This window comes from Python bivittatus, unplaced genomic scaffold (assembly GCF_059951505.1).
Source record: "Python bivittatus isolate LINGU-HERP-01145 unplaced genomic scaffold, Pbiv_v1 ctg000220_np1212, whole genome shotgun sequence".
Classification (NCBI taxonomy): Eukaryota; Metazoa; Chordata; class Lepidosauria; order Squamata; family Pythonidae; genus Python; species Python bivittatus.
Window position 1 is genome coordinate 41494880 of NW_028277048.1, and position 12524 is coordinate 41507403.

Here is a 12524-nt window from a genome sequence, read left to right on the forward strand (position 1 = left end):
AGGCCCTGGGCGGACATCGGGGCTGCTGAGCTGGCGCCTGATCGCTTGGGGCTGAAGATATTCGTGGTTTTCTGCCGTCCGCGCCGCAACTTATTGGAAGACGGGGAATTTCCGTCAACATTATTTCACTCTTCTACTGCATGTGGCTTTTTGATGACATAACTTTCTTGCAGAATTATACCCTTTTGCACAATTGTTACACTTAGCAACTATTCAGGTTTCAATGGTAGTTGAGTCACCTCCATGGTGCATAAAAATATATCCTAAAAAGTGAAAAAGCTAGCATATATACAGATCTGCAACAGCACATTTCCCACCAATATACTATTTCCAGTTCTAATTTAGGAATAGAGTTCTGCTCAGAGGCAGCATTTATATAGAAATAAGCATCGCTAACTGAAATGAGTGCTGGAATACAGCATCTACACCAAAACCAAAAAAGGCGTACTCAAATAACAACCACCAGCAGCCATTTATAATAATTTTATTAATAATTGTTAATAATTGGCAGCCCTGAGTATTAAATGCCAACCTCCCCTTAGACAGCAGAAACCAAGCCAGGCTTTGGTCCTTGTAAGCTAATTATAAAAAAATCTCTATGAAAATAGCAGCTGTGTTTTTTCCAGTTAGCCCAGCAATCCTGATCAACTCTAGTGCAGATGTAATTTCTTGCCCTGATTTTAGCAACTTTAGTTGGTCCCCAAGATTTTTTTTTTAAAAATCCATTATCAAGAATTTTTTTTCCTCTTCGTGCCTTTTGCACAGCCTCTGCCAAACCAGCCACCAGAGGGAGGATCTGGACGCATCTGCTGTTCCTCTCCCAGTTGCACTTCATGAAGACTTGCTGGTGGGGTCACGGGTTTCCGGCTATGACTGCATTCTTCTTCAGGTTGCAAAGGAACAGCCAGAGAAAAGATGGGGTCCTTCATTCTATAGACAAACATGATAATATGGTAATATTAATTTACCTGGCTACTTGTGAATTATATACTAAGTGCCTTGAACCAAACACACCAAGTAGAAGCTAAAATTTGGAACTACAAAGCAAAATATATTCCAGTGCAGCAGGATTTGGACCATACCATCTTCCTTACAACTTTGTGTGACACATTCTGCCCCCAGATAAATCAAAAGTAAATTAGATTACCAAGGGCATTTGCCAACTCATGACACTGAACAAGTTTGACACTGAACAAAAGTGACACTGAACAAGTTTGTTTCTCACTGACCTATCATAGGAAGGAATGGGAAGTTCCAGTTCATCCATCAACAACTTCATCACATCATCACATTTTCCATGAAGTTTTAGGGCTGCAAGATCATCCTTTGGTGTCCACTGCAAATACAACAGACTGAGGTTAGATTAGTGCAAGACTCAAAGCTAAAATGTGGTTGGTTTGTTTTGGTTCAGCATATTGTATAAGACCAACCAACTGGGTGCATTCAGTAAATCACTGGTTAGCATGCTGTGTGAACAATCAGCCTGAGACTGATATAACAATGCTACTCATCAGATTCAGACAGACCCAAGCCTTCATTCTTTGATTGCAAAAGGGCTGGTAACATATTTACCCCTTGTAAAAGAAATGGCACTTCAGTAGTTATTCAGTTGGAAACAAAAATACTTCCTCTTTAGTCTGAACACATGGCATAATAATAAAGTAATAAAATTACTTTTAAAAGTGGTAAGTCAAAATACAATGGGAAGCTTTTGGGATACTGAGAAAGAGACATGATTAGCTCATATTCCAAACCATCACTTCATTATCACTGGATAGAAATAGAGAAGCAAAACCAGCATTTAAAAGGAAACAAGTGTCTGAAGGTTATCAAAATAGGATGTACATTTATGAATACAGCTGAATGCTGTTCAGGTTCTGTTCACATTATGTTAGGAGCCATTATCATGGAAATCTTACCCTAAAGAAACACAAAACTGAGCAAACTATTGCTCCATGTAGCTATATATCATCTATTTTAACTGAAAAATCTTCAAAGGCACACACATCCCTTTCGCTCAAGAACAATTTACCATTCTTGGTAAAGTAGGAACAGAGTCTATGACCTGCATGCATTGCTCTGTGGTTCCTTATTAAAAACATATTAAAGCAAATGATGCTAGTACATGCATCTATATATTATGCTCTACTCATAAATGACAAGATTAAACTCACTTGGAGATTTACAATATAGAGTTTAGGGCGGTGTCTGGGTGGTTTGCTCATGCACCATAAATGTGGATACTTTTTCAAAACCTGTTGGGAAAAGGACAATAACACAAGCATCTGTTACTGCTAAAAGGTGAATGTAGCTTCTAGTTTTCAGATACATGACAACATGGTATGTCTAAATTCATATATGGAGACTGCCTCCAACGCATATTTGCAGATTTCCCAGAAAGTGAAAAGGAAAGCAGGGAGAGTAAGGACAGTCATTTGCTAATGATCTCATTATTCCAGGATTCTGTGTTACCAAGACATCTGCAGGACTTTTTTAGAAAAATTACTTCTGAATCAAGTAACATGCATAGGTGCAGTATTCCAAGAACAGATGGACAACACGCAATCTTTTGTTAGAACCCAAATCTATCTCCTATCTCAAATGCAAGGGGGAAATTATTTTAAAATCAGAATACCTGAAAAAAATGTTCTTACAAGTAGTGCCAGCTCCCACCAAAACTATAGCTCACAATGTAAGTCTATATAAGTTTAGTTTAAAAGTTATCCCATAATGTTTAACAGAGATTACCAATAGGAAAATATGTGTAGAACTACAGCCTGAGTTAGTGAAAAACTAAATATTTCCCAAGGTATCAGGGACTCTTCTCTTTAAATATGATACACCAAGGTCCATCATATTTAAAGGTGAGAAAGAAACTGAGCGAAAGAGCAGATTGGTTACCTTGTGGACCTACTTAGCAAGTGCCAGTTGTTGAGATTCTTATGAAGAACTTTGGATTCAAATTTGATATATCAGAATTCTGGAGATATAGTCCCCGCATATCTTGGGAAGGTATTGAGTTGGAGGAAAGCGATCTTAAGATGATTCACTACAGCTTTTATGTTCTTAAACATGAAAATATTCTCAGGTTCTATAACATATACATGAAACCGTATGTGTAAAAGATCCTAAATATGCACTTTAGCTTTGTAAAATAATAAATTAGTGTACCATGGAGCATTTATTAAAGTAGGCCATACCTACTTTAATGGAAGTTTTAACCACAGAGGGGATAGTACTTAAAAATTCCTTTCTGGTCTGTATCGAACTACATTGTCTGCTCAAAATGTTTCAAGCAGAGCATATTTACTTGATGCTCTTGGATACCCAGTTAAAGAAAAAGGGAGCAAAAGACCTCAGAAGAACAGTACTAATACAAGAAAAAACCCAAGCTTTTTCTACAGGGTTCAACTAACTCTGTTTTCTCAAACATTTTTAAGGGAACAATTTGAGAATCCTTTTCTTGATTTCTTTTTAATAGTACCAGTTACATGAAATTTTATTTCCAGGAAATAATAAATAGCAAACTATCAGCTACAGCATATTATTTTATTTGGAAACTACTAAATTACTGTTTGTTTTTTAATTCTAGGGGAAATTGTCTATTTTTCTTTTCAGATTTTATTTTAGGAGCTTGATTTCTTGCCCATGTCCAGTTATTTCACAAACCTGTATTCATTAACTTTTAACATATCTACCCACATATATATCATTGATATAAGGAAAAAGCTCAGCATATGATTTGATTGCTACTATATTAAGAAGAATCTACAAGGTTATATTGTGGGGTTAATATGAAGGCAGATGCTGCTTTCATCTCAACAACTTCTGTTTCTGCAAGCTAAATCTTGAAAACTATATAGTAAAGTCTCAATCAGTTGATCATTAATTTTCAATATTTTTCAAAAAGCTTTCTATATATAGTACAAAAGGATACATTATAAACCATAATACTATTGCATTAATGTGCAAAGAAGATATTTCTTTCATTTTACCTTCAAGCTAGACCCCAAGCAAAGGATCACATCTGCTTTGCTAGCAGCTTCTGTTGCTGCCTCCCAGTTCAAGGGTTGCTGTAAAATACCCTTCTCCCCAAAGTGTACAATTGTATCTCTCAGTTGTGCTCCACATTTATGGCATAATCTCCCAGTCTGGTGCCTGTGCAAGGCTGTGCGCTCTGTCACATCAAATACTCGCACATACTCACGATTGGGTATGCAAGATGTGCAAACCTAGTTTGGGATGGAATCATAGAATTTATTAGCATTTTTCTGCTACTATAATGCACCAAACCCCACTGTCTCCAAGTATTCACCTCTATATACATGTTTCCATGCAGCTCAGAAAGGGCTTCTCGAGGAAGTCCACTGCGCAAGTGAAGCCCATCACAGTTTTGAGATACTACATGCTTCACCTAAAAATAAAATAGGATGAAATTGGAAATAGCATCATAGATCATAAGAGAAGACATTTTCCTGTTTTTCTTTGTTGTTGTTCAATCACATTCAAGATACAATAGCAAAATTCTCATAATGCACAGAAAACGTTTTCCTCTTTTTCTCACTATAGGTAGTCATTGACTTATGACAGCAATTGGGACCACAATTTCCATCACTAAGTGATGCAGGTTGTAAATCACAACCACACTGCTTAGTGATGGCAATCCCTGCAATCCCCATTGCCACCATTAACTGAATCCCACAGTTATTAGGCAAGGCAACTTCCTGCTGGCTTCCCACAACCAAAGTCAGTGGGGAAGCTGGCAGGAAGTTGCAAGTCCCAGGCCCGCAGGCAGGTAAGTGGCTGCTGCTGGGTGGGGGAGGGAGTGAGGGGGGCGTGGGGGAGGGTGTGCAAAAGGTGCCACATGGATTGGGGAGGGTGCAAGGGGGCGCGTGAGTGGCCGGTGCAGCGCAAGCACAAAGGGGCTGGAGACTTACCCCAGCAACTTGCAACCTTCCCTGCCAGCTTCCCCATTTACTTTCTGGGGAAGCTGGCAGAGAAGGTTGCAAATGGCAATCACGTGATCGTGGGGCGCTGCAATCGATCATAAGTGCAAACCGGTTGCCAAGCACCCAGATAGCAATCATGTGACCATGGGGCTGCTGGGATGGATGGAACTCCAAGGACCAGTTGTAACCACCATTTGTTCAGTGCCATCATAACTTCGAATGGTGGTAGGGATGAGGCAGGGAAAGGAAAGCTAGAAAAACAAAGAGAGGGGAAGCATAGAATGCTGGGAATACCAGACCCTCTGCATGTCGGTTTGTACATCTGTGACTTAGACAGTGGCATCAACATATTCTATATGTGTTCTCTTTTACAAAAGCATCTAGAAACAATATACCAAATGTTGCACATACAATATGCAACAAACCTAAGAGCCTGCTGTAAGAATATGGCCCCAGAAATGCAGGACTGAAAATCAAGGAGCTTACCAGTTTGTGCTTGTGCAAACAAGCAATGCTCATGTGGGTAAGTGTGGGCTCTGCTTCACTCAGATCGGTAGCCCTGATACATAGGAGGAAAAGAAGTGTGATAAGCCACAACCAGGATTCCGGTGTAATATGAGAAATGTTTTTGAATTGATTACCTGATACTTCTCCCTTTTTGCAGCATTGTCCACACCCCATTTGGACCTCTGTAGTCAGGAATTGAAGCTGCCTATATTATAAGGAGTCACAAAGAAAAAGAAACTCCACTGGTTTAATTTCAATAATACATTGTCTTCCCTTTGTTTATAAGCATCTCCACCTATTACTTCCATGTCAACCTCTAAAGCACCTGCTAAATTGCTTCTTTGTACCAAGCATGTTGCCATCACCCAAAGATCAAAGCCATTCGTAGTACATTTACCCATCAGCTCAACCTGCATCCCTTAAATGTTTACCCTGAACAAAAGAACAAACAATTTCCATTTTACTGTAAAGTTACAGCTAAATAACACGCTGCTTTGGCCAACCATTCTGCACACAGAAGCTCAGCAGGGTCAGGCACAGTTTTGGCAAACCACTTTGATACTGTTGCCAAGGAAACGGTATAGATATGGCCATGAAGTCAAGATAAGTTGCACTTGACTCAAAGGAGGCTTTACACGGCAAGGGTATAGTTCATCTTTCTTTTCCATGTCCCAAAACCATTTGGACAAAATATTTATGCAACATACTAGGATGAGAAACTCCAGCCAGCCAGAGAACTCACTTCTACTTTCAAAGAGCATTTAGCTGTCTGCCAAACAGCTATTTTCTTCTCAAGAGCATACAAAAGCATGAGGTATTCACCCACTTTACACCTCTCCAGCCTCCTTTCTCTGTAGGGGACTACTTCTAGGGATACATTTTGCATTCTAAACAAGAGCTAGGCTCCTTGAGATATGAGCAGCTCAATACAAAGCTTGATTTTTTTTGACAATTTGGATGAAGATTGGTGTACAGAACCCTACTTGTTTCTGCAAGTCTCTAAGGACTCCTAAACACTCCATACTGGTGATCAGTACACTGCTTTGGAGTGCTACCTAGTCATGAGCACAAGGAACAGTTCTAAGAAAACCTCACTCATAACAAAATCTAATCTCTTTGAATTTTTTAGAAAAGGTGTTGCAGAAAAAGTAGTATTTTTTTCCAAAGAGATTGGGAAGAAAAATGAAAGTCTTTTCTGATTTTTTCCATTTTTCCAGACCTTCACAATGCTAGTGTCAAGGTAATGTCGAATATATTGTCAAATAAGCCAAATAACTTAAAATGCCAAAATGCTCACAAGTTGTGTTTTTACAGAAGATGTTGAAACCAATTATTTCAACTTATCTTGTGTGACTTTGGGAGCCTTAAGAATTTTCAATCCTCAAAAAGCTGAGGGACTCCTAAACTGCAAGTCCAGAGGAGATGCCTGGGGTGGAGTCTTGCCCGGTTATCTGGGAACGGTTTGAATCTGTTGGACCTGAGGAAGTGGACAGGGTCCTTCGAGCTGTGAGCTTAGCCACCTGCTCCCTAAATCCATGCCCCTCCTGGCTTGTGAAAGCAGCCCGGGCAGTGTCATGTGAGTGAGCTCAAGCAGTGATTATTTCTTATTTGAGGGAGGGGGTTGTTCCATTGCCTCTCAAAGAGGCTCTGGCACACCCCCTCTTCAAGAAGCTATTGCTAGATCCCACCATACTGGACAACTTTCATCCAGCATCTAACCTCCCTTTTTTGGGTAAGGTGGTTGAGAAGGTGGTTGCACAACAGCTTCAGAGGGCCTTGGATGAAGCAGATTATCTGGATGCTTTTCAATCTGGATTCAGACTTGTGTATGGGACAGAAACAGCATTGGTCGCACTTCTGGATGATCTCTGGCATGGGCGGGATGGAGTTGTGCATCCATCCTTGTCCTACTTGACCTCTCAGCGGCTTTCAATACCATTGACCATGGTATCCTTCTGGATCAACTCAGGGGATTGCGGGAGGCGGCACTGTGTTGTGCTGGTTCACCTCCTTCCTCCGGGGCTGATTCCAATCGGTGGTGGTTGGGGAGGAGAGATCCTGCCCTCAGCCCCTGTTATGTGGGGTGCCACAGAATTTGGTACTCTCCCCCCCCCATTTAATATCTACATGAGGCTGCTGGGTGAGTTCATCCATCGCCACGGGGTGAGGTATCATCAGTATGCTGATGATACCCAACTATACATTTGCCCCTGGCAAAGTGATGCTGTGGACGCCTTATCCTGATATCTGGAGGCTGTGAGGGTCTGGATGGGGAACAACAGGCTTCAACTGAACCCTGGCAAGACTGAGTGGCTTTGGGTTTGGGGTCCTGCTGGTTCTGGGACTATACCATCTTTGGTGCTGGATGGGGTGGTACTACCCCAGACAGACCCAGTGCACAATTTGGGGGTCCTCCTAGACGCATGACTCCTGCTCAAAGTGCAGGTGGCAGTCATGGCTAGGAGAGCCTTTGCACAACTCTGGGTTGGGCGCCAATTGCACCCTTTCCTAGATCAGGAGGATTTGCTCACAGTTACTCATGCCCTAGTCACCATCAGATTGGACTATTGTAATATGCTCTACATGGGGCTGCCCTTGAAGAATATCCAGAAGCTTCAACTGGTACAGATTGTGGCAGTGCGGGCAGTTATGTGTGCTCCTAGAAGAGCACACATTATACCTATGCTTCGTGAGTTGCACTTGCTGCCAGTTTGCTTCTGGGTCCAATTCAAGGTGCTGGTTTTGACCTTTAAAGCCCTTCATGGCATGGGGCTGGGTTCTGTGAGGGACTGCCTCTCTCTGATCACATCAGCCCGCCCCATTAGATCCGGCAGGGAAGGTACGCTATGCATTCCATTGGCCAGGGACTTGCATTTGGAGGCAGGCCTTCTCTGCCATGGCTCCTTCCTTGTGGAATATTCTCCCCCATGAAGTGAGGCTCGCCCCTTCCCTGCTGTCATTTAGGAAGTCCCTCAAGACCTGGTTGTGTCATCAGGCCTGGGGGTCTTTGGGAATCAGAGACATTCTTAGATAGCTCCACTGTAAGTGATATTATGCTCTCTCTGTGGGGTTTATACATTTTAATTTTTTAAAAATCTTTTTTAAAATTTCTGATATTTTTATTCTAATAATAACTTTTTATCTTTTTATAATGCCTGTTTTTATTCACTTGTTATTTTATTTTAATTGTTGTATGCCGCCCAGAGTCGCTTTGTGAGATGGGTAGCTATATAAATGTGATGTATAAATAAACAAATAAATAAACAATGTTGCTCTTGCATTGCAAGCAAGATAAATAATTCAGTTCTAAGAATCAGAATCTTTTGTTGCTGATGACTTTAGAAGGGACACTGATACAACCTTACCGTACTTATGCCAGCTCCTGTATATACAATAAGATGTTTAGCTCCTCGGACAACAGCAGAGAGCTTGCTGACTTTTCTCTTCAATTCGTCGGGTTCATCACACACCTAAAAAAAAGAGTAAGAATTTCATATTTTCAAAATGTTAAAATCCACACATTTCTTTACTTGCTTTTGTCCCTTCTCCCCACTCTTCATAAGGAAGGTCATGAACTAGAGAGCAGTGCTGCAGAAGGAATACTCTATAAGTCAATAAAGGATTTAAAGAAGTTTCTGATAAGTAGGGAAAATGCAAGCAGTTTATCAAGAACATGAAGATAACTAAGTGTATTTATTTGGAAAGCTTTTTGCCACAATTTGTATTCTTCCACACACATGAAATGTGAATCAAAGCAGAGAGTGGATTTTACAATATCAACAAGCCAAATTAGAAATTACATACTCTTGTGAGAAAGCACGGGCTCCCCTACCACATGCATATAAATCTATTTGGTGCCTCAATGAAACATGCAGAAACTATTCACTGATATATTTATCTCTACTATCTCTGCCTTTAACTATTATCTTTCTTCTTCAGAAAGAAAATTAATTGCCAAGAAAAGAGTTACAGATAAACTACTGGTTCCTTTTCTGTAAACTTGATAGAAATCATACCTAGTTTTGTCTGTCAGCAAGGAAAACCACAAAACTCTCAACAAGCAAAACTAGTTCAACAGACAATTAGGTTGTTTAAAGCTTATGCAGAATAACCAAATGAGTCACAGAGAATTAGATCCAGATATGCCCTTCCAGAAACAGAAGGGCTTCAGTTCACAACTGGAACTGAAATCCAATGAAAACTTATCCTGAAAGAAGCTACAGAAGTAACTTCAATTTCTTGTTTTTGTTTTTTGTAATTAACAGTCATCTCCCTTGCTACCTTCTTACCTTCATGAATAGCTTTTTGGATGCTAAGCAAAACTTCAGATAGAAGGAAGAAATGGCACAAATTACATTCTCTTTAACCATGAGCACAAATATCACACAGAGATTCAATCTCTGTGGCAAGTGCTGTTTATAATAAACATTTAAAGGTCAATTTACATGTGAAGCTTTTGGTATACCTACATCTAAATAAACTAGTAATCATAAAAAAGCAAAATGTAAAAAAATTGGCAACAATGGAAAAGGTATCCAAGCAGATCCTTAACAAAAGGAATTAATTTAATAATAAGCTTTTAAGATGTAGAGAACCAGTTGCATGTGAAGATTTTCTTCACAGGTTTTGGACAGTATAAAAAGCTTTGCATATCTATTCACAAGGAAAATTAGATAATTAAATATTTCTACTTTCTAAGGTCAATAAAATGGATACTAGTGGAATATAAATATATTACCACTACTTTCCACTATAGTAGTTAACTATATGAAAAGATAGTTATGTGTTATTTATCTCACCTCCCGAACACAGAAGTCTTACAGATGTGACAGATTTATTCTGCCATATGCTTTTTTCCCTGCTAACTAAAGTACTCTCTAGCCATTCTTGAATAGATGGAAAACTAAACCTGCATGAAATTTACTGTTCCCATTACCAATCCCTTGGTAATGAGTTGCTCAGAGTGATACCATCTTGCATCTATAGGTCAGAATTGTGCAGGCAATGGTTTTCTGCATGACGTTCTATAGAAGTGAAAATTTGACTTTGAAGAATCAAAATAGAAAGAGTATTGACACCTTTGAACTTTGGTGTTGGAGAACACTCCTGAGAATGCCGTGGACAGCCAAGAAAACAAATAAATGGATCATCAAGCAAATCAACCCAAAATTTTAACTCGAGGCACAAATGGCCAGGCTGAAATTATCATACTTTGGACACATTCTGCACAGATCTAGTTCTCTGCAGAAGTCTCTAATACTTGGAAAGGTGGGAGGAAAGTGAAGAGGTCAACCAGCCACAAGGTGGATGGATTCAGTTACAGTGGCAATGGGTGAACCATTGGAAGACCTGAAGCACCAGACTGGGGACAGATCCTCCTGGAGAAAATCTGTTAGTTGCTAAGAGTTGACACTGACTTGAGGACACATAATCAATTGTGCATATATTTCTGGTAACTGCCAATCACCTGACTTCCCTCCATCCTAATAGACAACAAAGCTTAGCCGATTTCACACACCTTGAAGCTGCTCTTGGACCTGGCAAAAGAATTTAACACCCGTCCGACTAAGGCCACTTAACTGTCAAACTTATGAGCTGAGGATGAGATGAAGAAAATATCATAGGCGGAAAGATATATCGCCAGGACATGTGTGAGAAAAAGCCCTCAGGCAATGAACCGATCAGTGCCCTGACAGCACGGCTAAAAACGTACCCACCTCCTCTAGCCGGCGCCGCAGCCTCTCACGCTTCTTGCGAAGTCGCTCCAGATCCCGCACCATCTCTTGGCAGCCAGACAGAAGCATCGCCTCGTCGGCGCTCCGCTCAGCCGCGGGTTTGCGCAGGATCCGGGACACCTGGGGTCGAACGAAGAAACAGCGAAAGGGAAGGGGGCGTGTTGCCAGGCCAGCCCGCGGCCGCACCGTGAGAAGCACCGCCCGCCTTGATCTCCGGCAACCTCGTAGTACCTGCCTCCGTCGTTCCCGCTGCTCTTCTTGCCGGAGGAATTCAGCGCGAGCCGCCGCCTTCCGCTCCGAGCGACTCAAACTTCGACCGGCCGCCATCCTCTCGGTAGTTTCCGGGTTCCTATCGGCCGAAGCGAAGGGTTCGGCTACTTCCGCTTCCGGCCGCTCGCCACGGATGACGCTCGACAGCAACTGCTTGCTGCCCTAGGGACGCAAATGATGTTCGCTGCCGCTGCCAGGCTCTTCGTTCCAAGATAGAAGCCTGGGATGTAGCCCTAACCGCTACTTCCGGTTAGGCTCTGCCTTCCAATGTGGAAGAGACGGGCCTTTCAACCTACAGATGCAACAGGAAAGAACGTCGACGCTCTACCGACATTTCTATTACCTCCATAGAGAACGGGGCCGGATTGCTGCTCCCTCCTTGCTGGAGAAAGTGCGCTCTCTTTCGGATTGGGTGTTTAAAAACGACACTGGCGCGTGCTGTACAGGATTTGCGTTGTTCCGTTCGCTCCTTCTCCGAGACCTCCGAGCTGGAATGTAGTGACCACGCATGAAACACTAGCTCGCGGATTCTGGCGCTGCTGTGCCGCATCAAGCCAAATGCCATTATGCGCAACCCATTCCCGTCTCAAGCTTTCGAGCGCCGGGTCTTCCGTAACGACGCTTATTTCGGTCAGCTTATTCCCGCAACCACAGGCTCTTGTCTGCTGCTGAACGTTGCATAGCAATATAGCAGGAAACAGGTCGCTCACGGTGTTTGGCTCACTAGCTGTTGGGGAATGCGAACTAAGCATGTTGTTGATCTCACTTGAGTAAGAAATATTTGTGACGGGTCGAAGTTGTTGATCGCTTTTTTCTTCCTTTCAAAATACAACGACCGAAGTCGGGGCTTGGGTCACCAACCACATCATCTTATTTAACGGCATTAAAAAGTACAAAGGAAGATTTGGGACATGAGAAATAGACCTCATATTAGGGGAACGTTTAAAAACACTCTTGGGCCTCTTAAGTCCATTTTTGGTATAGTGAAATAGTATGCAAAAGCTTATACTTTAAGGTTAATTTTTAAAGGACCTGGAGATTTTGCTTGTTTTACTTCTGCATA

General features: G+C 41.6%; 1 protein-coding gene across 2 annotated transcripts; it reads right to left on the reverse strand.

Annotated features, from left to right (window-relative positions):
- Positions 1–474: 474 nt before the first annotated feature.
- SIRT7 (sirtuin 7) lies at positions 475–12314 on the reverse strand. 2 transcript variants are annotated; one of them, XM_007427778.4, is made up of 10 exons: positions 11423–12297; positions 11174–11311; positions 8822–8926; positions 5591–5661; positions 5436–5508; positions 4316–4414; positions 3996–4232; positions 2175–2255; positions 1230–1336; positions 475–930 (listed from the first exon to the last, which is right to left on the reverse strand). In XM_007427778.4, the coding sequence occupies exons 1-10, from the start codon at positions 11516–11518 to the stop codon at positions 729–731; spliced, it is 1209 nt and encodes a 402-aa protein (XP_007427840.1). In that variant the 5' UTR covers positions 11519–12297; the 3' UTR covers positions 475–728. The 2 variants fall into 2 exon arrangements, with proteins under 2 accessions (XP_007427840.1, XP_087994555.1); XM_088138429.1 differs by having other exon boundaries at positions 5436–5661; positions 8817–8926; positions 11423–12314.
- Positions 12315–12524: the final 210 nt, after the last annotated feature.